At 46.3% G+C, this 23,727-nt stretch overlaps 1 protein-coding gene and 1 long non-coding RNA gene across 2 annotated transcripts in view; both read left to right on the top strand.

Moving 5' to 3' along the window:
* Nucleotides 1–23,727, top strand: part of SH3BP5 (SH3 domain binding protein 5) — a 72,037-nt gene that overhangs the window by 1,825 nt on the left and 46,485 nt on the right. Inside the window, exon 2 of the mRNA XM_082684724.1 lies at nt 319–381. Within this exon, the coding sequence (XP_082540850.1) occupies nt 319–381 (63 nt within the window). The remainder of the gene's footprint in view (nt 1–318; nt 382–23,727) is intronic.
* Nucleotides 6,728–13,293, top strand: LOC309841637. The gene is made up of 2 exons (XR_014299220.1): nt 6,728–9,953; nt 12,991–13,293. It is a non-coding gene; the product is annotated as an uncharacterized lncRNA (long non-coding RNA).

Below are 23,727 nucleotides of genomic sequence, written 5' to 3'. Positions count from 1 at the left end.
TCCTAAACCATTTGTAACAGGTGGCTTTACCTGAAGTCACATACCTGCAATAAATACTTGACTTTCTAAGAAAAAAAATTCTGGGACCTTACGGCATTTTTGAAAGAGACACCATCAACATCAAGAAAAAGACTTCAGAAATAACCAACATTCATTTGCTCTTCAAGCCAGGGCTCAACTGTTGTCCTTGAGAACTAATAGTGACTCATCCCTCTTCCTACAAATTGTGCTGGAATACTTCTGCAGAGAGTGAGCTCAGTCGTATTGGAAACAAAAGACGAATCCCTTAAATCTTTCTTCCTCTTTTTTCTTCACTAGGGAGAACTGGAGAAGTTAAATCAATCCACAGATGACATCAACAGACGGGAGACTGAACTTGAGGTACTGGAGTCTGGGTCCTTGTTTCTGGTGAGGTGGTGTCAATCCTGCTGACACCAGGCAGCTTGACCTTGTTTTAATAGCTGGAGGATGACTGCTGGCGTCCCCTCCGTGGAGTTGAGCAACAGCCCGCTGTCTGACGGAATGAAATATGCTGCTGAGCCCAGCGTGTGGGTGGAACACATGTGGATCCTATTTCACATGTTTTTCATCATGGGAGCTTGGTGGGGCCAAAATCAAGGGCTGTATGGAGCACTAAAGTTCACGCGTCTGCGTAAGAGCTTGGAAGGATTGAGGGGAGAATTAGCTGTGCTCTATAATGGAGAAAGAATGAATAGAGTTTACAAAAGCTCTCCAGTATCTTAGGGTGGCTCCTTACATTTGTATTTGGAAACACTGAGAATTTCCTTAGACTTCTACAGTTTTTGACTTTCCTAAAAATTCACCCTCCTTCCATTTCCCTGCTCATTTCCTTATTGTCTGTTTGCGTGTCGAATGTAATGATCTTAATGGTAGCAGAAAGCTGTTTAGACTGGAAGGGCTTTCCTGCTGGGGAGAGGCACTTGAGACTAGAACTTGATTTGAATTTCATGAGCATCTTCCAACGTGAGTGTAAACAGATGAGCATTCTTTGCAGCTACCAATTAGTCCCCATCCTTTTTTAGTGGTGGTGGTTTTTACCATCCGTCAGCGAATCTGAACAAGCCCTACATGGGTCTGAGAGCCCGTGAATGACTCAGAGAACCGTAGGACTGCTTGGAGCAGTTGGAAGGACCTGTTTCTGTAGCAGGAGAAGTAGTAGGGAAGGTCACCAAAAAGGGCAGGAAACATCTGGTCCCTAAGAATGAGGGTGTGGGAGATAAGAATAATCTGTGCGGAGGACACTGGCAGCCTTGATTTCTGACTGCATGGTTAGGCCCTGGAGGCACTGAATCTGAGTGTGTGGGGGGGAAAAAAAGGATTGAAAGCATGTTTTCTGAGTTGTGTGTGAAGGTTATCGCTCACCCTTCTATTCTGATTGTATGTATCCACGAACACTGGCTGACCTCTCCCCCAAGTGAAGTAAAACCTGCATATTTATTAAAAAAATTTTTTTTGACTTCTAGTGGATTGAGTCTCTTGGGACAATTGAAATCTCTCAGAATCTCGTATTTCTAATACATTAAACAATAGAACCCCTGCCATTTCTCTAGGGCTTTGGAGTTACAAAGGGATTTTTACAAGCTTTATCTCCTGTCATGGGAGCCTAGAACTGTGCTGTCCAGTATGGCAGCCATTGGTCATGTGTCACTCTTTACCTTTAAATTAGTTGAAATAAGATGAGAAATTCAGTAGTCACATTTCAAGAGCCTAGTAGCCACCATATTGGACAGAATAGAGAACAGTTCTGTCATTGTAGAAAGTTCTGGAGAGCACAGTTCTGGAAAGTGGGCTCTGCTTCTTCTCCAGATGAGGTTGTTAGAGGTACATGGTCTCATGGTTCAGCGATGTGCCAGGGCCAGATCAACTTTCCACATCCCTTCTAGCTCATGTTTTGCCATTTCAACTCTGCGTAGACAATTCAGAAGTAGGCTTTTGGGCGGGGGAGGCATGAACAAGAAGGCTCCACAGGGTGCTTACCTTCTGAGTCTAAAATTGGTTCACCTGGTAAACTTTTAGCTCTGATTTCACAATCCTTCTTCTGAATACACTTAAGTGTGCGTGTGACAGGAAGCTGCAGGACAGGTGTTTCCAGCCTTGCTCTGGAGAGCACTAGGCTCTGCAGAGAGGTAGTCAGAGTGGGCTTGTGTTGCTGGCTGACCTTTTCTTGGTATTATTATAACCAAGGTGGACTCACAGAGGTATGACACAAGCTACCTAAGTCATGAAAACTTCCCTTGTGGCCACATTAAAAAGTAAAAAAGAAACAGCTGAAATTAATTTTAATCTATTTTGTTCAGCTCTGAACACCCAACATAATATAATTTCAACATGAGATGAATACACAAGTAGTAAATTAGATGTTTTATGCATGTGTATATATATATATGCATATGTGTGTGTATGTATATTTTTTTAAGTCTTCAAATTCTTGTGCATATTTTACACTTAGAGCACATCTCAACTTGGACCAGCAACGTTTGTGTGCTGAATAGTACCATGTAGCCCCCGGTCTAGTATATGTTTCCTGTCAGACTCAGGAGCAGTATCTTTCACCCTCAGTGCCAGTGCCCCCACGCTCGTCACATTGCCCAAGCCCTGAGGTGGGCGGTGTCCCTGCTGTCAAGCACCAGGCACCCACCTTGGGCTGGGCACTGGGTTGGCCAGTGTGGGTCCGTGGGTGAATAAGACAAAGGCCTGCCCTCAGGGAGTTATGATTTTAGCTGAGGGCGAGGAACCAGGAGGTAGATAATAATTGCTGGTTGTCATCACTGCAGCCGAAGAGTGAGGTGACAGGGGTTCTGGGGGAGGGGTCACTGGAAGACACCTGAGCAGAGGCCCGCTGTGCGAGTGAGTGAGCGGGAGAGTCCCCGTGCAAAGAGGAGCAGATGGAGTGAGTCGTGGGGGTGGCGGAGGGGAGTGTGCCAAAAGATGTGGGACAGGAAACAGCCATTTTAATATCGGCTTGTTTCTCTCGTTATTCGTGGTGACAGTTTTCTGTAAAGTCACTGTGAACATTGAAGTAGGGAAGACAGAGCCATTGCTAGGCCTTATATTACGTCTTCCTCTGGGCCTCAGGTCATACTACTTTCATCTGCTGAGCAATCTGGTACCTTGTTTTATGCATGTTTCGGTTTAGAGCCAGTTTCTTTCATAGACATCCTTGATTCGTTAATGTTGAACTCGCAGGCCAGTAGCCTGTGACTCAGGCCTGAGCCAAGCTTGCCTCGCTACCACCGCCCATTCTCTGTAAGGCCCATCCCAGCCTTCCTGGGCTCAGCAACGTTGGCCAGTCCTTCAGCCCTGGGCTTGGGGCTGCCTCCAACAGCTGACTCCCCAGCACAAAGCAAAAGTGCAAAAAGTGTGGCACTAGCTGGCCCATGAAAGGACGCTTATTTACAGCACCAGAGCTGAAACAAGGCAGAACATGTCTCTTTGTTCTGCTTCACTGGGAACACGCGTGTGGGGCAACTCACATTTTGGCCATTCTCTGCCTGTCCGTGAGGGACTGGAGAAGCTCTGGAACTACTGATTTTGGAATTACACATACATTTTAGTGAGTATGGAATCTGCAAATAATGAGGATGGTTTGGCTGTAATTTCGGAGCCTCTAGAGGGGGGTCTTTTGCTTCTGCATTTCTTTTCCCTTTGCTTTTTAATTCTGACCTGGAGTGGCCAGTAGCCCTCCTGACCTTGACTGTGATTAAAGCATGGTGGTGATCAGGTTTGTGATAGCTGCTCCCTCCCTCAGGACATGGAATAATTGTGTCTGGGGTAGGCTGGGGTGCAGGTCTGATACACCTTAGGATCTATCCCTTGTCTCAGTTCTTTAACTTGGAGACACCAAAAAAGACTTTTGGATGCCAGCCACCTTCCATGTTGTCAGTTGGAAATCTGCCCCTTCCTGTGACCTCGGTTTGCCTCTGCCATTGTTTAAACAATGTCGTATTCCCTTTGCACTCTGATTTATATCAGAGGGCCAGTCCTTTCAAACTGGTGACAGGAGTAACCTTTTAACCGGAGAAGCCCTTGGATAGAAGTCTGATATTTCAAATTAAGAAAATAAATATTTTCTCACAGATGTGTGAGTTAGTCAGCTTTAATCATTGAGTATTGAGCACCAACTGTGTGTTGAGAACCATGAAGGGGAGAGAGTAGGGCAGAGAATGGGCAGAGAATTATAATTAAAGGACACACTAGGTTATGTGGTGATGTGCCCTAAGGAGGGAACCATGGCCAGGAGGGGCTAGCAGTGTGGGTGTTTGGGAGCCAGGAGGATGCAGCGTTACACGTAGTGGGTTTGAAAGGCTTCCCTTGCACCTTAGGGCCATGTGGGGGACAAGCATTCCAGTCAGAGGGAACAGTCAGTGCTAAGCTGAGTAAGGCCTGACTGAGCCCCTGCAAGAGAGGGCCCAGTGTCCCGGGGGGGGGCGGGGGGAGCCATGGATAGAGGAGAGGAGAGGAGTCAGAGAAGTGTGTCATTCAATGTGTAACAACCCTGCCAAAGAAGTAAATGTGCTAATATACTTTTACAATATGTGTTCTATAGAACTAGCTTGTTTTTAAGTGTTCAAATAAGATGCGGCACAGGATTTCTAAAACATTGTAATCAAGATTGCAATATTTCCATGGCAGTTACCTACTTTTGACGATGATGTGCAGTGTTTTCATGGTCTCCCTTGCTTGCCTGGAAGGCGGGCTGTTCTAGATCCAAAAAGTGGTCAAAGAGAAGGAGGAAGGGGAGGAAGGCCACGACCAGGGCTAGTTACCCATGGACAGCCTTTCTGGCTCTGAGTTGTCAGAAGCGGACTTTTTCAGTCTGCCCTTACCCAGGGAGGGAAAGCCGTTAATTGTCAACGCTCAAGCTCTTTCCCTCACTGCTTAGGTGGGGGTGGTTTGAAAAAGCGTTTGATTCTGATGCCAGCTGTGTTCCCTAAACTTGTGTAAGGCCTATACCCAGAATCTGCCTTTCTCCCCCTCCAGAAAGCAGCAGGCACTTTCTGTTTCAAAACAAAAACAAAACCAAAAAATTGTTTCATGCTTGGAACCTCGGGTGGGGGAGGAACAGCGGGGGTGGATTGGAAGCGGCCCGGGTGACATGAGCTGCAGCCACTGCTGTCCTCACGGCTTTGGCCTGAAGTTTGGCCATCAGAATGGGACTTCCTGCTTCAGTGATGCGCCCCCTCCTTGCTGCTGGGATGTCAAGCGACAGCAACTTTTGACCCAGTGGTTGCACAAATTTACCCAAAGGAAATAAGTGGGCAAGGGTATAGGTCCAATAATGTTCATTGCAGCATTGTTTAAAAATGTTGGAAAATTACGAATCCAAAAGACTATCAAGAGAGAATTTGAAAAGTGAATACTGTGGATAGGCAGTGGCCGACAGCCTAGGCCTTAAAATGATGACATGGCCTGTTCTTTTTTTTTTTTTTTTAAGATTTTATTTATTTATTTGACAGAGAGAGATGGCAGGCAGGCAGAGAGGCAGGCAGAGAGAGAGGGAGAAGCAGACTCCCTGCTGAGCAGAGAGCCCGATGCGGGGCTCGATCCCAGGACCCTGAGATCATGACCCGAGCCGAAGTCAGCGGCCTAACCCACTGAGCCACCCAGGCGCCCCAACATGGCCTGTTCTTAACCTAGAAAGATGTCTGAATGGAAAGAGATTCCAAAAGAGCATACAGTATGGTCTTATCCTAAAAAATATGTTTATGTGCATAAAAATATCTGGAAAAGATCAGACACGTTCTAGCTGATGAGAGATGAGGAATATTTATTGTCTTTATACTTTCCTATAGTGTTTTGAGTTATTTGCATTGAATTTGTATTACTTTGTCATCAGGAGAAAAAAACCCCATACCTAAAGTCACAGGGAAGTAGTGGGTTGAGGGAAGAGAGTCTTGGTATCAGGTGACATGGGTAGAACCTGAGGTCTGTTGACTTTTAGGGGCACTTGGCCCTTTGGAACCTGAGTCACCTCATCTATGAACTGGGGCAGTGATTCTTGCCCATGTCCTGGGTGGACATGGAGGACAAGAGGGAGTGCTTTGATAACCACCCAGCCTGGGAGAAGGAGAGGCCTCGTGCCTATGGGGCACCAGAAGCAGAGACATCTCTGATGGGATGTCCACTGAAGCCAGGCCTCTCACAGTCTCTGGCCATGGCTCCGTTCTCTTCCCCCACACCCCACCATGACATTTCTTTGTCAGAGACTGGCTCTGGGCAAGGGACCAGAGAGAAGGCTTCTACAGGTGGGCTGGACTTTGAAGTCACTGGAGCAACAGGGCTTTGCTCTGTGGCTGGTCTGCTGGGGTGTGGAGATCAGTTTCCTGAGCGAGCCCTCCTTTGTTAGTGTGTGTCCTCTCCTGGGATCTGCCTGGCAGTTTGTGGTGCCCAGTAGCCATTTGAGTGGATGAATAATAACAGATTGCCCTTCATGGCTTTGGGCAAATTACTTAATGTCCCCAGGCCTTGGTTCCCCCATCCCAGTGATGGTGCATAGTGAGCCATTAAGAAGTATTATGGCTGTTCATAATGAAGCAGGACAGCTGTGGGCTGCTGTGTGGCCCCTGCTTGTAGGGGAGACTTCGGTCCATCCTGGGATGTCTTCCTTGCCTGTTTTTGTCTCCTTTAACTGCTCTTCGTGTCACCATGACAGCTAACATTAGTACCCCCTACAATGTGCCAGACCCTGTTCTAAACACTTTGTGTACATAAGTCCCCGAGACCTTGGACCAACATTGTGCAACAGATATTATCATCTCCATTTTGCTGATAAAAATGGAGGCACAGAGTTCAAGTGTCTTACTCTAGAGCAGTTGTTCGACTTCAGCTCTGCTTACATGGTGGGCTGGAGAATTCTTGTTTGTGGGGGTGTGGTGAGGGGGCTACCCTGTGCACTGTAGTAGCATCTGCTCGCTGGATGCTGGCAACAGCATGCATCCCACCCCGAACTGTGACAGACTAGCCACCCTGGACTTGCGAATTGTCCGCTGTGGTGCAGAATTACTCCTGGTTGTGAACCCCTCCAAGTATGGCCGTTGTTGCACCAGCTGCCTCAGTGTGACATAGGATTTTGTTAGAATTGCCAAATCTTTTACTTTTTCTTTTTAAGTTTTTGTTTTGTTTTGTTTTAGTAACCTCTGCACCCAGTGTGGGGCTTGAACTCATGATCCCGAGATCAAGAGTAGCTTGCTCCTTTAACTGAGCCTGCAAGGTGCCCCAGAGTTGCAGGATCTTGGGCCCTGCCCAGAAGTAGGGAATCAGAATTTCTGGGGGGGGGATGTGTGTGCCCAGAGCCTCTCATAATCTTAATCTGTGCCTGTCTCATGCATATTCATAATTCCTATCACTTATTTACTTGTCTGGCTACCCCACTCACCCAGCCCACCTCAGTGCCCCAGCATCCTCTGCAGTGCCTGAACATAGGTGCCATGCATGTCCGGATGGGTGGATGTTGGTTTGCAGCTAGGATCAAACATTCTTGTGGACTCCCGGCTCTTGGCCTTGTCATACACACAGGCAGTTCTCAGGTGCCTACTCTGGAATTGCATTTATCCCCGGGCTGTTCCTAGGCTGATCCTGTTATAGGGTCAACACGGGTAGAACACAACCTGTGTTCTCCCCAAAGTCCCTGGCTCAGAGAGGTCTTAGCGCACAGAGGCAGAAGATTCTGCCCTACTTGGAGATGCTACAGGTTGGTTGGTTTTTATTTGAGACACAGATGGTGAACAATATCTTGTTAGTTTTGGGAGTAAAATGCTAGGGTTTCAAGAGTGGCTTTTCTCATTAAAAAGGGATGGAATATGTGCATAGAGACAAAGGGCCGTGACCTATTTAGTGGGAAGAAATTAGGGAATACAAGTTAAAGTATACGTAAAACTATATGTAGACCGTATATAAAATGATACACAAAAACAGAATCTGTGCATCTGAGAGACAAAGGGTCTAGTGTGGCCCACAGACTATGAATTGTTTTTTACCTGTTTAGGTGAAGTAAATATAGCAATTGAGAGTAAGACTTTGGAAACTTTTTAAAAAATGCAGTTTGACCTTGCTGAGACTTCCACAAGGCCTTTCACTTTCCTAGCTTATTTTTTATTGTATTATAGTGTTGATTCACAGTGGGTGGGTTCTGGGGGTGGAAGATTCATTACCATATAGTTTGAGAAGCATGGCTCTAGAAAAATGTATCCTCAGATGTGACTAGTGGCTGTTGCTAGTTGCTAAAAATGTGGGTGATTTTTAGGTTTCATTTTTTTTGTATTTTCTGAATTTTTCACAATGACGGTATTTTATCATCTTCATAAGCAAGGGATGGGGGTGGAGAATGAAGCACTATTATAAAGAGATGTCTTTATGAGTCAAAGAAATGAATGTCTATGGAAGGAATTTTAGCAACTACGAAGGCTGGTGGGAAAAAATGTTCTGATTGGTAGTCCCTGCCTTCATTGTAGACCAACCCTGGTGTTAGTGGGTTTGCTTGGTGAATTACTGTATTGTTAGATAGTCATTGTGGTAATTCCTGGCAGCACAAAAAGTGCTGTGAAGGCATTTTAGGATTGTCTGTAGCCAAGAAGCCCTCATTTGTACACTTACTATAAACACAAAAATCACCAAGATACAATAGTGAGAAACATTTCAAGTATTAGGAATATGTAGATACTGAAACTTAGTTATGACATGAATTTGAGTTACTATATGAATTTTAAGCGGATGAGGACTGAGGGCACAGAGAGGCTGCCTTGCACCGTCTCACTCACTGGCTTTTCATTAGCAAACTTCTCTTAGTTTGGGCTGTTGGCAAGAACACAGAAATAGCTATCTAATAACGGAACAGACTCTATTGCCTTAAAAAAACAAATCAGATCGGTCTTCCCTTGAAGCTGTGAAGACCAGTGAGATGCTACATAGTCATCTGGAACCCATCTTAGGAACATAGGCACTTGCTGTTATGGTGCAAATGGAACTTTTCTGTTGTGATGTGACCGGATCCTCAGGTTTATCCGAGATGCTATCCCTCTGACTCTGAGGTGCCCCAAAGTGTCCCCGCCTCAAAAGACGACAGGCTGTGGGGTTGATGGATTCGTTGCTGTCCCGCTGGTGGATAGAAGCTTCAGGTCACCAAATTGTCAGAGCAGTGGTCCCCAGGGACTGCTGCTTTTTCCTGTAGAGCTGTTATTTTCCCCTCTGAGCATTGACTGTAGGGACTGGCAATGTAGTGGGGGTGTATATGTGTTTTGGCTGAATGAATTAAACATCTACTGAACCTTATCCTTTGGCAAATATCCTGGTTCTCTTTGCCCGGCCCTCCTCTTTTGAGAGTGACTTAATCTGCCTAGCCTCACTTGGATGTGTCCAGCAGTAAAGCAGTCTATGTGGTGCGGGTCTCAGGATAATTCGCAGAGTACCTCTTGTAGGGCCCGGTGCATCAGCCTCTTTCATTTCCTTAAAGGAAGATGGAAAACAATTTTGTTCTGTTCTTGCCTGGTTCTTTCCCTTTGCTCTGTTTTTCTGGATTATCCAAGAGATATTAATATTTGCTCTGACAGAGAGAAACCGCTAACAGGGAGACAGTGAGAGGAACATCCGCTATTTGTTGTAACCGCAGACAAGCCCACTTCATGTAAACTCTTCTGTTGTTTGGCGTGAGGCTCAGCTGAGGCGTGACGAATGGGCTTTGGTGGTCTTCGTCCACCCTGTCCTTCTGCTGCTAGAATGCAAGGGTTCTGCTGCTTCCAGTTCGGTTTGAAGCCTGCATATTTGATATTTTCTTCTCCAGTTTTTGGCTTTATGGGAAGAACAGTAAAATGGGGGGTGTCGTCCTGCCTGATTGTCCTGTTGCTGTTTCTACCCAACAGATTGTCCCACAACTTCATTGCTCAGAACAGTGGCATTTTGCCCAGGACTGTGGGTCAGGAACCTAGGAGAAGGCTCAGGTGGGTGGTTCTCCCTGGCAGGGTCTATGCAGTTGCAGTCCAGTGTCAGCTGGGGCTCTGGTCATCTGAAGGCTTGGCTGGACAGGACATCTGAGGAAGCCCACTACAAGGTCTGGGAGCTCAGCCAGGGTCCTCAAGCAGAGTGCTGAATCTGAGCTTTCCGGCACGATGTCTCGGGCCCTCTGACCTCTCTATGGTGTCTGGCCCCCACACTGTGAGCATCCCAGCATGACCCTATGGAAGCATCATGCGTGGCTTTTTCTCTCTAAGCCTTGGGAGTCCCATACCAGCACTTTTGTCACATTCTGTGGTCCAAGCAGGTCATGAGGTCACCCTCATTCAAGAGGAGGGGACAGAGATTCCATCCCTTGATGGGGAGCACTGCCAAAGAATCTTGAGCGACATTATTTTTTTCTTTTAAAGGTTTTATTTATTTATTTGGCAGAGAGAGACACAGTGAGAGAGGGAACACAAGCAGGGGAAGCGGGAGAGGGAGAAGCAGGCTCCCCCCTCCCCCAAACCCCGCAACAGGGAGCCCCACACAGGGCTTGATCCCAGGACACTGGGATCACCATCTGAGCCAAAGGCAGATGCCTAACGACTGAGCCACCCAGGTGCCCTGTGAGCTGCATTTAAAACTGCCATGCACATGGTGGTAGGGTACAGACAGGGACTCATTGTGAGGCCTGCAGGACATCCGTGTGCATTTACTTGGTAAACAACCACATTTCATAATGCCTGTTGAGTTGCTTTAATGGTTAACCAGCTAGCCAAGCAAGGACTTTAGTTAGCATTCTCTGTGACCCTTAAGCCAGCCAACAACAATAAAAGCAAAAGGGAACAGTTTTGTTTGTTTGTTTAAGCAATGCTGTGGGTCTTGTCCTAGGGAATTCTTTGCCACTGTGCCCATTTCTTAAAAATTGTGTTTAAGAGAAAATGATGCCATGGCTTCAGGTCCTATTAGGAACATTAGGGGAGCCTAAAGCTGAAAGTGCAGTGGCTAGGCTTTGTAAATTCGGGGGTGGGGAGGGAGGTTCTGAAGCTTCTTGGTCAGCTCTGGACATGCTGTTTCTTTCCTCGTCCCCAGTTTTGCTTGCATCCCCACTGGGGAAATAGACTCTTGGTAACGCATGCACTTGCTAGAAATTGGATCTGCTCCCCGAGCTGGAAGCAAACCACACTTTAATGTTATAAAACGTGGGGTCAAAAATGGATAGGGGAACTTGTTTTGGAGTCAACAGATGCTTACCAACTAGCACGTGATGGTGGCAAGCGTGGGCTTTGAGGTTCAGGAGAGCTGGATTTGAATTCTGCCTCTGCATCTTCATAAGCTGAACCGTCTTGGCAAGGTTTTTTATTTTTGTTTTGTCTTGTTTTGTTTGGTTTGGTTTGGTTTTGCTCTTCTGGGTTTGATTTTCTCTCTGAAATGGGAAGGCAGGGCTTTCAGGGCTATTAAGGATGAAACAAGGGATGTTTATAAAGTGCCCAGGACGGTCCCTAGCACGTAATGTTCAACTGTTGGTCCTTTCTACCTTTTGTCATTTATTGAGTAAGGGCACCTATATAAAAGACATTATTTATTGAAAGCTTACTACACATTCAGTGTTGTGGCAAGTGCTTTATATAGTTTACCCTGGTCTCACAGCAGCTCCTGAGGACATTGATGAGAAGCAGAGGAGCTGAAAGGTTGAGTCCCTTCTCCCAGGTCAGCAGGTTGGGGAGCCAAGATGTAAATCCAGGAGTCTGAGGCTGGAGGTCATGACCTTAAGTAGTCTGGGATATGTGTTCTGGATGCCTACTCTGAGGTCCCCACCAAGACTGTGGGGGAAAGAATGCTGGTGTAGGATTTAGGAGACAAGGTGTTCAACCTCTGTTCTGATTCTCACCGGGTATACATCCTTGGGAGGGGAATTTACTTCCTCAGCTTTCAGTTACCTCATCTGTGAAATGGGAGCATCTGAGCCAAATGATCAGCAAAGTCCCGAGATCTTGACTTGAGCTATATGCAGAATGAATTATGAATCCTCCCTAGTCTTGATAATAGGGGCAATATGGAAGCTCTTTGGTCAACCTGTGCTGCTGGAAACTTAAAATTTTATTTTTCCTGAAGCACTAGTTGCACAGCAGTAAGGAAAAGCCCCTGAGAAAGTCATCTGCCCTCTTCCTTCCCATCCCCCTGTTTTATTCCTAGAAACAACCACATTTAATGCTTTTAGCTATTTCTTCTGGTGGATTCTTCCGTGTCTCTAAAGTGATAGCAGTGAATTTTGACTTTGGTTCTTTTGCAGCCTGTGCCCTCCTTTCTTTCCATTCTGATGAGCTGCAGGCAGGAGAAAGGTTATCCGAAGGAGGTAGGACAGCCAGCTTGCCTGGAATGCTGTGGTGGGTGGAATCATGCTTCCAGTAGGGGCTGCCCAACCTGCTCTCTTGAGCTTTCCAAGGTTACCTGAATTTACCATATCGCCCTGATTCTAAAACTCGTGTGAACTATAAAATGGACCTTGTATTGCATTCCAGCTTGGGTGTTGGTCAGAACACTACCCCTGAGAAACCTGCATATCAATAGTATAATCCATCCAAAATGTGATATTTGCAAATTTTTGGAAAAAAGTGGGTCTCGAAGTTGAGCAAATGTGTTAAGCCTTTGGTTGTAAGCACGGAAATAGTTCACTTGTGGTTGAACTCAGAAAAATGCCATGGTTTCAGCAGTTCTGCCTCCTCTTACACAAAGAATCCTGTGGGTTTAAAAAAACCTATATCTGGCCATGAATAAAAAAGCAGTGGGGTCTGTCAGTCTTTCTAGGTGTGTGTGTGTGTGTGTGTGAGAGAGAGAGAGAGAGAGAGAGAGAGAATGAGAGAGAGAGAGAGAGAGAGAATGAGAGTGAGTGAGTGTGAAAATGTAGGGTTGTTATGTAACTTTAGTCTTTCCTCTAGGACTATCTAGGACTGACCCTTGTACCCCAAGATTTGTAGGGCCATGGGTTTTTTCCTTTGTGGTGCTTTGGACCTTGGGCTATTTAAATGTTCTGTTTTACAGTTGGTTAAATTCCATTCTCGTGGCTCAGGCACATGGAACATCAACAAAAAAAGATGAATTGAAAGTGAGTCTTTTCCAAACGGACATTCTACAAAGTAACTGGCTCATATTATTCAAAAATATCAAGGCCATGAAAGACAAAAAAAGACTGAAGGACTGTTCCAGATTAGAGACTAGAGAAACACGGCAGCTGAATGCAAGCTGGCAAGCCTGGATTGGATCCTCAAAGATTGTTCTCCTTTACTATAAAAGACAATAGTGAGAAGGTTGATGCAATTTGAATAAAGTCAGAGACTAGGTTAATTGGTTGTGTTAACGTTCTGTGTAACTATCTGTGTTAACATTCAGATTTCGATCATTGTCCTCTAGTTATGTAAGAGAGTGTCTTCATCTTTAGGAGCTATGTACTGAGCTGTGTCAGGGTTAAGGGACATCATGTCTGCATCTTACCCAACTTTTTTTTCCAAGTCTGAAATTATTTTAAATTAAAAATTTGAAAGGAGGATGCTTTTCCTCATTCCCAGTTTTGCCAGCCAGTTGCCTTCCTCAGTTTCCAAATGGCGGGACCTCCCTCGGTGATGGGATCTTTCACCTTGGCCAGAGCTTCAAGGGAAGCCGCGTGATCTGGGCTGGCGGGACAGCTCTGGTGGGTGGTGATGTCCTGTGAGAGGGGTTGGGTATCACCTGTGTGTTTGGAAACATTCTAGAGTCACATCAGAACTCTCGAACAGCCTTTCTGTATAGGAGGAACTTGGTTTTCTTTGGGCCCAAAGAAAGTTCTGAGACCTCTGTTAACCTCAGAAGAGGAGTACTTGTAGCGGGAAACCATACTGACCACCATCTTTTAGTACTTTCCTTTTTCCCCTCTGGGTGGATAATTGAGAACCGGGGCAAGTGGTGTGGTGCTGTGAAAAGAGGAAACAGCACCTGGCTTTGTCTCTGAGGCAGTCAAGCTGCACAGGACTTGCCCCAGGGTCTGGAGCTGGGCAGTGCCCAAGCTGGGTTTAGAACCCCCTACACTATGTATGGCCCACAGCCACTCAGCTTTAGTAGAAGGGAGGATATTCTGAAAGGTTGAAGGAATCTTTCATGGAACTCAAGGGAGGGAGGCACCATAGAGCCTTAAGCATAGGGAGCCTAAACATGCCAGTTGGCCGGACCTGTCAGTTTATGCCTCTTGTTCCAGCCTAGTTATTAATAGTGTTCCACCTCATGGTCAGAACTGCCTTGGTTTGACCAATAATTTATTTGGCCATGTAATTGAAGGATTAGAGCATGGGACCCAGCTAATCTCCCACAAGCCTTCCTCTGCCACCACCTCTGTTTTCTCGTTGGCCTTGGCTCACTGTCTGCCCTCTCTTTGTCTTCCTCCTCTGGCTTCCTCTGTTCCCTGAGAGAGGGTCTTTTTTTTTTTTTTTTTAATATTTTATTTATTTATTTGACAGACAGAGATCACAAGTAGGCAGAGAGGCAGGCAGAGAGAGAGGGGGAAGCAGGCTCCCTGCTGAGCAGAGAGCCAATGCAGGACTCGATCCCAGGACCCTGGGACCATGACCTGAGCCGAAGGCAGAGGCTTAACCCACTGAGCCACCCAAGTGCCCCAAAGAGAGAGGGTCTTGTAGCAGAAATCTGATGGCAAGGTTTTGCTTGATGAAGAGGGGACAGTGCGGGGGGACAGTCCCTGTGGAAGGAACTGGTGGGTTTGGCAGACCTCGCAGGAGGTCTCTGTGACTGAAGTCAGAGGTTGAGATGAAAAAAGAAAAGGAGTCAGAAGGGAGAGGGGTTAGGCACCTGGCTCCCAGCAATGACTGGCTTCTTCCAGCTGGAAGGCCCAACGCTTGTCTCCCCCCCACCCCACCCTCATTCTTTTCCATGTATGTCGTCCTTCCTTTGGAGCTGTTCTAACCAGGTTCTCCTAGTTGGATGACGCTTGCTGATGTGGAATTGGGCCTGCATGGTGATGGGGGATGTCTCAGGGCGGGTCTGGAGCCAGCTCCCTGCTACTCCGCTGCCGTCCCCACCTCCCCTCTCTACTTCTGCTTCCTCCTGGCTCCTGCGTACTCAAACCTTGGCTGGCTGGGTGGTCTCTGTAGGCCTGGGCTCTATCCTGGAGGCTTCTTTCCTGTTCTGCCTCTGCTGCAAAATTCCTGAAGGCAAAATGAAATCGTCCTGCCCCCCTCTTCTCACAGGGCTATGAAAGTCACTCCCCCCACAGGAGCTGGAACTGAGGAAAGGCGAACTGGGCCGAGGCAAGGAAAGCAGGCCGCTGGAGGGCCCGAGGAGCGTGGCGTGATCTCGGAGTGGAAAAGTGGAGTGAAATGCAGGGTCAGGAGCTAGCTTTGTGCCGTCCTGGGTAGCGACCATGAGCCACCATGTGGCTCATTAAGTTATAATTTAAACATTACAGTGTAATTAAAAATCTGGGTAGTTGCTCTAGCCACCTTGCACGGTTTCATTTAGCCACATGTGGCCAGTGGCTTCTGTGTTGGACAGACAGATATAGAACATTTCCATTCTTGCAGAGAGTTCTGTCAGACAGCCCTGGAGAGCTCTTACAGCTTTTCACCCTAGCGCTATTTCAAGTGTTTTCTTGAAAAACCACTATATCAAGTGTTTTCTTTGTGTGTTTTACTAGCTGCTACAAGTGCTTTTAAGAGATTGGAGGGGTGAAAGGAAAATGTGGTCTATAGCAAACTTAAAAACATTCCAGTCACCTTATAACTGGTCAGTAAGTCAGACAGTTTCCAGTGGTGCCTTTTGTCATGGAATTCTAGAACATTCATGCAAACGGAGACTTTACTTGTCTAACTTGAGTTATTCTTCTGCCATTATCATAATTTTTGTCATATCCCAGTTCTGTATGTACTGTTTATTCCATATTTCCCTTTAAATCAACTCATTTTTATTTCATCTTGTTTGAAATGGAGACTTCATGACTGTAAGTGGAAAGCCATCAAAAGGAAATGTGTTTTTTTTAAAGTGAGCTTTTTGTTTTATTACATTTTAAAATTTTAATTCCAGTGTAGTTAACATAGTGTTAATTTCAGGTGTACAATATAGTGATTCAGCAGTTCTATACATTTCTCAGTGCTTATGATAAATGTACTTTTTAAAAAAAGATTTTATTTGACCAAGAGCGGGACAGTGAGAGAGGGAACACAAGCAGTGGAATGGGGGAGGGAGAAGCAGGCTTCCCACTGAGCTAGTGCTTGGTGCAGGACTCGATCCCAGGACCCTGGGATCATGACCTGAGCCGAAAGCAGAGGCTTAATCCACTGAGCCACTCAGGTGCCCCTATAAGTGTACTCTTAAAGCAAGCTTTTTTATTGAATAATTTTACATGTATGTACAAATGCCCAACTCGTAAGGACATAGCATGGTGATTTGCAAATCAGTGTTGTTTCAATTCTAGAGGATTTATTATTTTGCTTATCAAATTCTAGCAGATCCTTTTCTCTGTGGAAGGCTCTGAGCTAGACTAGCTACCCCTTTCTTAAGAAGGAGATTAGCGGGGTGCCTGAGTGGCTCAGTGGGTTAAAGCCTCTGCCTTTGGCTCAGGTCATGATCCCAGGGTCCTGGGATCGAGCCCCACATCGGGCTCTCTGCTCAGCAGGGAGCCTGCTTTCTCCCCCCTCTCTCTGCCTGCCTCTTTGCCTACTTGTGATCTCTGTCAAATAAATAAATAAAATCTTAAAAAAAAGAAGGAGATTAGCAAATATAAAGATGTGGGAAGGTGCCATAGAGACATAGTAGCACCCAACAGGGCCTTCTTGGACCAAACAGAAGGATTTAAGAAAGACCTGAAAAGGAACAACAGTTTCACTGTTACTGAAAATACACTGGTGTTTCTAATTTGCAAGAGGTCTTTGCAGGGCAAGCCCAGGGGGAAGAGTGTGGCTTAGTCTACACAGCAGACTGGTGCTTTTGGCCTTAGGTTCCCTTTACACGCTTGTAATCCAATCACCAAGGAGTCCAGAGAGCTCTGGATTTTTGGGTAATGTCTATATTTGCTGTGTTATAAAAATTAAAGACTTGTTTTATAGTCTTATAAACTTGTCTTAATTCATTAAAAATGATGCTAGCAGACTTATTACATATTGATACATATTTGATTGGAAATAACTGTTTTTCCTAAATAGAAATTCATAAAAGGAAAGTAATCATTTGATAGTTTTTAATTTGTTTTGTTTTTATAAGTATCTTCCAAGTTTGGTTTAATAGAAGAGCTGAGTTCTCTGCTACTGCATTCTATCTTTCACAATGACACATACTGAGTAGTCTCTGGAAAACTCCACTGAACACTTATAGGAGAATGAAGGCGAAAAGGCAAATAAGTAAACTTGATAATGAAAATTATTTTGACCTTGATAATGAAAATGGTTTTGACCCAGTAAAGGCCTCAGGGACCCCCATCACTGTTTCCTGGACCACTCTTTGGGAACCACAAGTGAAGTGAACCACGTCAGATGAAAAGACTCAAGTGTGTGCTTCTGTCTGAAGCCTGACATGCACTGGTGTGTGATCTGAGACACCTGCAGCCTGGGGACTATCATTCTTGCTAAGCCCATCTTACAGGGTCATTGTGAAGCTCAGTTAATGCCTGTGGTATCTTTCTACAAGCAGCAGTGTATTTATAAATGGCATTCTTAAGGATCTTTTGAAGCATGGCAGCATCTGTAATTAGTAGGACAGTTTTTTTGTTTTGTTTTGTTTTGTTTTTGACAGAAGTAGGATTTATTGGTAGGCATAAATAGGGAGGGGGCAGTTGTGAGGTTCTCCTGAGAGCAGAGCCTGCCATTTGTCCAAGGGGCCATGATTAGGGACTTTTTTTTGACTCCACAGCTATCTGGGATGAGTGATTTTTTTCATCCAACATGTCTTTAATTTCATCCGCATTGTACATAGTAAGCCCCACTTCTTTGAAATGTGGATCTCCTCACGACCAGGGAACTTGGCCCTGCGTAGAGCCTCAATCACATGCTCTTTGTTCTGTGGCTTGGTCTGGAGGGACATGATGATGACTTGGCCGATGCACCCTGGGGCTTTCCAAGGGCACCCTGCATCCCTGCCTGGAGCCTAGATTGGAGATAGCATGAGATCAGACATCATTGTCCACTGGAAAGGGCTGTCTCCAAGGTCCCTTAGGGCAACCCATACAGTCACCAGGCTGCACACACTACCAAGAAGGCTACTGTTGGCAGCCATTGCACACTGGGTCCCCACAGGGAAAGAATAAGATGGTTATTTTAAAAAACTGATGTCCTGTCTTCATGCTACTTGGTTCTAGAGACACCTTTGTGAAGGGGAAGGGCTGTCATTCTCAGCTTACAGGCACGAAAACTGAGGCTTAGATGAGGGGACTGGCCAGAGAATAGAGGTTCATCCCCAGTGTGGTGACGCTGTTTCCAGTGCATTGGCGCTGGCCATTTTGATTTAGCCAGAGTGCTTACCTGATACGGGGTATATTTCTGACACACTGACACATTCAGACAGGGTTCTGTGCGGCCCTCAGCAGTCCTTGCTTGAATAAATTACCCTCAGTCTGAGTCACCTAATGGAAATGACACAGTTTTCAGATTTGAAGAAGTGAGGGATCCAAGCAGAGGGAACCCTTCTAGAACTTCCTTGCCTGCCAGTCTAAAAAATTAGCTGGTAAATAGCCCCAGATGGTAAATGACTTGTTTTTCTTGACCGGGGAAAGGTTTGCTCATTTTCGGGAGATAAGTTTTTACGGAAGTGCATGGATCATTTACTGTAGGGAAAACAGTCAGTTCTCTCTCCTCCCGGGGTGTTTCTGGAAGCAACCCTTCTCTCTTGTCTTGGGAAACACATTTTTCTATAATTGTAGGAGTTAGGAGAACCACGGTCCAGTCTTTCCTTGAACTAGGAACTAAGGCAAAAAGCACAAGTTCAGTTGCGGCAAGCTGTCTTTAAAGTTACAGCCAACTGGCATTATTATTATTATTATTATTATTTTTTTAAATGTATATTATTTTTATTTATCTAAAGCCAATTTTTTTTAAGATTTTATTTATTTATTTGACAGACAGAGATCACAAGTAGGCAGAGAGGCAGGCAGAGAGAGAGAGGAGGAAGCAGGCTCCCTGCTTAGCAGAGAGCCGGATGCGGGGCTCCATCCCAGGACCCTGAGATCATGACCTGAGCCAAAGGCAGAGGCTTAACCCACTGAGCCACCCAGGTGCCCCGCCAACTGGCATTATGATGGATTTAAAGAAATGCTTTAAACAGGTTAGGTTGAATTAGAGTTCCAGATTCTGCTCCATAGAAGCATGGCTTTGCTGTCAGGGGAAAGAACCTTCAGTAATTAACCATATTACTGTGCTTTGCCATGGTATGGACTATAGATTGGCCCATCCTTCCCTGTCTACATTGATGACTACCTTAAGGCATCTTTCTTAATCTTTTTCTTTTTTTTTTTTTTTTTTTAAGTTTCATGGTATTGCAAATGACAAATCTATTTTCAACTAGCTTGAACAAAATATGAAACAGTGGTGACAGCTGGGTGTGTGTGTGCTGTGTTGGCCCTGGGGAAGGTGTTGTATAGGGTTAGACTGTGAAGCATTGCTGCGTCCAGAAGCTCAAGTGTTGCTGGGACTTCCTTCTCTCAGAGTCTCTTCTCACGGTGCCAAGATGGCTGCCATCTGCTCCACACTTTCATTCCATTCTCGCAGCCATCTCAAGGGAAAACAGTTCCTCTCACAGTTTCAGAGAAGTCCCAGGCTGAAGTCTCATTGGTTCTGATGGGTCACATGCTCTTCCTCCACAAACACCGAGAGGAGTATCTGAATCTGATTGGCCAGGCCTGGGTCACATGACCACTTCCGAGACCTGGGTGAGGTCCAAGAAAATCAGGGCTGTTAACGTTGGGCGGGCAGGAGAGATTTTGGTTTTGGGCCCTCACGCTCCAATATTTGTGGAGAGTTGTTACTCAAATGGCTATGATTCTCTGTGGAATGGTAAAAGAACTGGGTCTGCTTTATCTTCTCAAGGAGAAGGCTGGCTTTGTGTTCAGCTTTTAATGCGTCTTGGATGAATAGGCTTGTTGGGGGTTGGACGTGAGCCAGTCGTGCGTCACCGTCCCCACCAACACAGCCTCATTGATAGGAACGATGGTGTCAGACCAAGTCTCTTGGGTGCGATACCCTTTGGTGGCCACACACTTACCCAGGCTGGTGGTCCCTGAACCTGTTGACCGGAATCACCTCAGGAACCCTGTTCGCCCTTTGGTAAAGCCCAGCTCTGATCCCCTCATGCCTCTGCTTAAAAATTCACCGTGGAATTTTACCACAATTTTTTTAAAAAGGGGAAAACAAAGCAACAACAACAAAGAACCCTGCATTAGTGTCCCATCCTTCTACCCTACTCCTATTTTTTTTCCTCCTTTAGAGGCAGTGTAAGAGATAAGCTTAATGTACTTTTGCTGATTGGGTAGTAACTTCCAGGGCTCTAAATAGTGGGCTCCGTGCTGCAGCTTGTTGATTTGTCAGTTTTAGTTACCATCTGCGGGCGTCCGACTTGGAAGATGAGATTTTAATCTCTTTCCTCCCTCTGTCCCCCCAGACACTCCCCTTTCCAAACACTTCCTTTCCTCCCAACAGAGCTGTGGTGTAGTCGGTATACGGCATTCACGTGATCCTGATCGCGGCTGTGGAAGTGCTTCACACTGGAGCCTTCCAGAAAACTACCATTCCTTTCCTTTGTGTGGTAGAACGCATTCTTTGGTCATTTCTGACAGGGGTATGGGAGGTCAATTGAGACTTATGTTTAAATAAAATCAATCCACCGTGTCTCCCACTGTGCGTGGGATAAAGTTCCAATGCCTTACTCTGCACACGTGCCTCCCTTTCTTCCAACCCCCGCCTACCCCCCCCCCCCGCCCCCGCCTGCTGTTTCTTGCTTATGCTCCTCCCTCTGCTGCTAATGCCCTTGCAGCTCTGTCTGGGGGAAATGTGCAAATCCCCTTTCTTGGCCCCGTGCTTAGATGACGCTTTGGGTGGTCTTCACGGTTGTGTGTGTGTTGCACACGCAGTGTGTATACTGAGGTCTTGGTATTTTTTCATGTGACATTACACTTTACTGCTTGAGTTTAAATCTTGGTTCTGCCATTTCGTAACTCTGTGGCCTCAGGCAAGCTACCTCTGTGCCTCAGTTCTCCTCTTTGTAAAATGCAAAGTACAGCAATAGCACTGCCTGCTAAGGTTGTTAGCGATTGCACAAATTGATGGAATGGAAGCATTTATAATAGTGTCTGCCACATACTAAATTGCCATCTGCCCTCTACTTCCCTCTCCCTCACAAAGACAGACTTGGGTGGGTTCTAGTCACCAGGGCCCAGAATAGCTCTTGGCAAATTAAGTCTCCAGGGGCTGGGCTGGGCACCTAAATGAGTGATGCGGGCCGGTGTGATTCAGGCACAGGGGTGCTGGGGACTGGAAGGGGCGATCCCTTTCTGAGGGGCATCTCCTATTCCACTTCCAGGCGGGTGTCAGGTAGGAATGGGGGCCCCGGGTTGTCAGATTATCAGATTCTTTTCCTTTACGAGAAGTTTTGAGAATCCACTTCTTTTTTTAATGGGTTTTTCTGGCATTTAGTACACACAGTATAGACCGAAGGCACTAAGCCTACTGGCCCAATTCTCATTTACAAAATAGGTCCAGAGAGACGATGTGATCTGCCTTGGTTCACACACCAACTGATTGGGCACTCTGTTATCTCATTTGTCTGGTTGGGGACTGGAGGTGGGAGGTGTGGGAGGAGGATGGCTAGTGCTGGCACTGCCTCCCATGGTGGGGACTTGGGGGATCAGTCATGCGTGCCAGCGCATTTGCAAAGTCTCTGCCTACACTGCGTAACAGGTTGCACCTTCCATTCTTGTCAGCCCCACCTGCCTCAGAGAGATCTCCCTGGTGTTTTTTTTAAATGGGACGTGGGTCCCTTTTTATGCCAGGTGTTGGTAGGGGGAGGATTGGGTGCATTTACTGAGCATCTGCTGGGTGTCCAGGAACTGGTGGTAGTTTTACATTTGCATTCTCTTTTATTCCTTCTAACTGCCCTCCCTATGAGATGCAAAGTAGCTATTTAACTGGCAATAAAAATGATTAATAAAGAAGTTAGCTGATTAGAGCCTCACAGAGATTTGGATGGGATTGGATTTATCATATATATATATATATATATATATATATATATATATATATATTCATTCATTCCCAGGCTTCAGACAATGTGCTACCTCCTACATATTGGCAGTTAAGTCTGAAAGAAGCTTGGTGGGGCTTTGCGAGTCCCTGGATGGCCTTTTGCACTGGTGCGGCTTTCTCTGGAGGACAAAGCTCATGATGTTCATCTTTAGAAGCTGTAGCAGGTGGCTGTGGGCCTGGCTAGATAGAAGAGAAGCCAGAGAAGATGATGAAGACGACGACAATACAGGCCTGGGGGAAGGGACCAAAGCCAGTGTCAGCAGTGGGCTGGGGCTCAGGACCTGAGAAACTGCCGTCCAAGGCAAAGGCGGTATCATCATATGTTGGGGGCTTGGCATCCTTTTCAAAACCATCTAGCAAGCCCTGGCGCCATATGATAGAGGGGAATGAAATAGAAGTGAGGAGAGTCTCCTTCACTCCCGTGAGCCATCCCATTGGCCCAGGAGGCCCCCACTATCCGATGTTTAGAGATTTTAGATGGTTACTTGAGAAATGGGCCCTTTGCTGCTGGTGGAGCTCATGTGGGCACTATCAGCAGGGTGGCTGTTTGGTCTTGGGACAGCCCCACAGCTAGTGTTCATGTTTTGTTCCTTCTCAGAGTATCCATTTCCCCTTTTAAATGCAAGCCTCTCCCTGTGCCACCGACCACCGCCCCCCCAGTCATGCAAATGCTAAAGGGAAAGGAGTAGAGGGGTGGAAGCCCTGGGAAGTACTGATCCAACCCTTCAGTAGGTCTTCCTAGACATTGAGCTAAAGTCCCTTTAAAAAAAAAAAAAAAAAAGATTTTATTTATTTATTTGACAGACAGAGATCACAAGTAGGCAGAGAGACAGGCAGAGAGAGAGAGGAAGGGAAGCAGGCTGCCCGCCGAGCAGAGAGCCCAATGCCGGGCACTATCCCAGGGCCCTGGGGTCATGACCTGAGCCGAAGGCAGAGGCCTTAACCTGCTGAGCCACCCAGGTGCCCCTAAAGTCCTTCTTTTTAATTGTATTTCCTCCTTGTAAAGTCTGTGGATCTGGGTTTGTTGACTTTCACAGCATGGTTAAGCCTGGAACTGCCCACCTGCCTGTTCCTCCCTTCCAGACTCTTACTGGGGGCCCAGGTTGCTCTAGCTGCCTCCAGGGTGGGTGGCCACCCTTATCTCTTTGCCATTCTTCACATTCCAGACTTCCAGCTTCTTTAAGGTTTTTTTTTTTGGAAACCCTAAGCCTCTCCTTCTCTCCTATCTGCTGAATAAGGCTCTTTGGCTCCGGGCTAGGTGTTTCCTCTTCCTACCCCCAAGAGACCATTTGCACTTCTGGCTTCTGTGTAGATGTTACCCCTCTGGATGTTTTCTGCAAGTCTCTCTCTTGCCGTTCCCTCACGCCTTACCTGGCCTGATGAGGTTTTCCCCCGCTGGGTTCCGCAGCACCAGTTTTACCATTCTCATCCTGGCACAAACTTTTCTGGAATGGGCTATAATGCCTGCCTCACCCACCAGACTGGAAGTGCCCTGGAGACAGACACCAAACCCAAG

This window comes from Mustela nivalis (genome assembly GCF_964662115.1).
Source record: "Mustela nivalis genome assembly, chromosome: 1".
In the NCBI taxonomy this organism is placed as follows: Eukaryota; Metazoa; Chordata; class Mammalia; order Carnivora; family Mustelidae; genus Mustela; species Mustela nivalis.
Note: the sequence above shows the minus strand (reverse complement) of the source record. Positions and strands in the feature narration are given on the sequence as shown.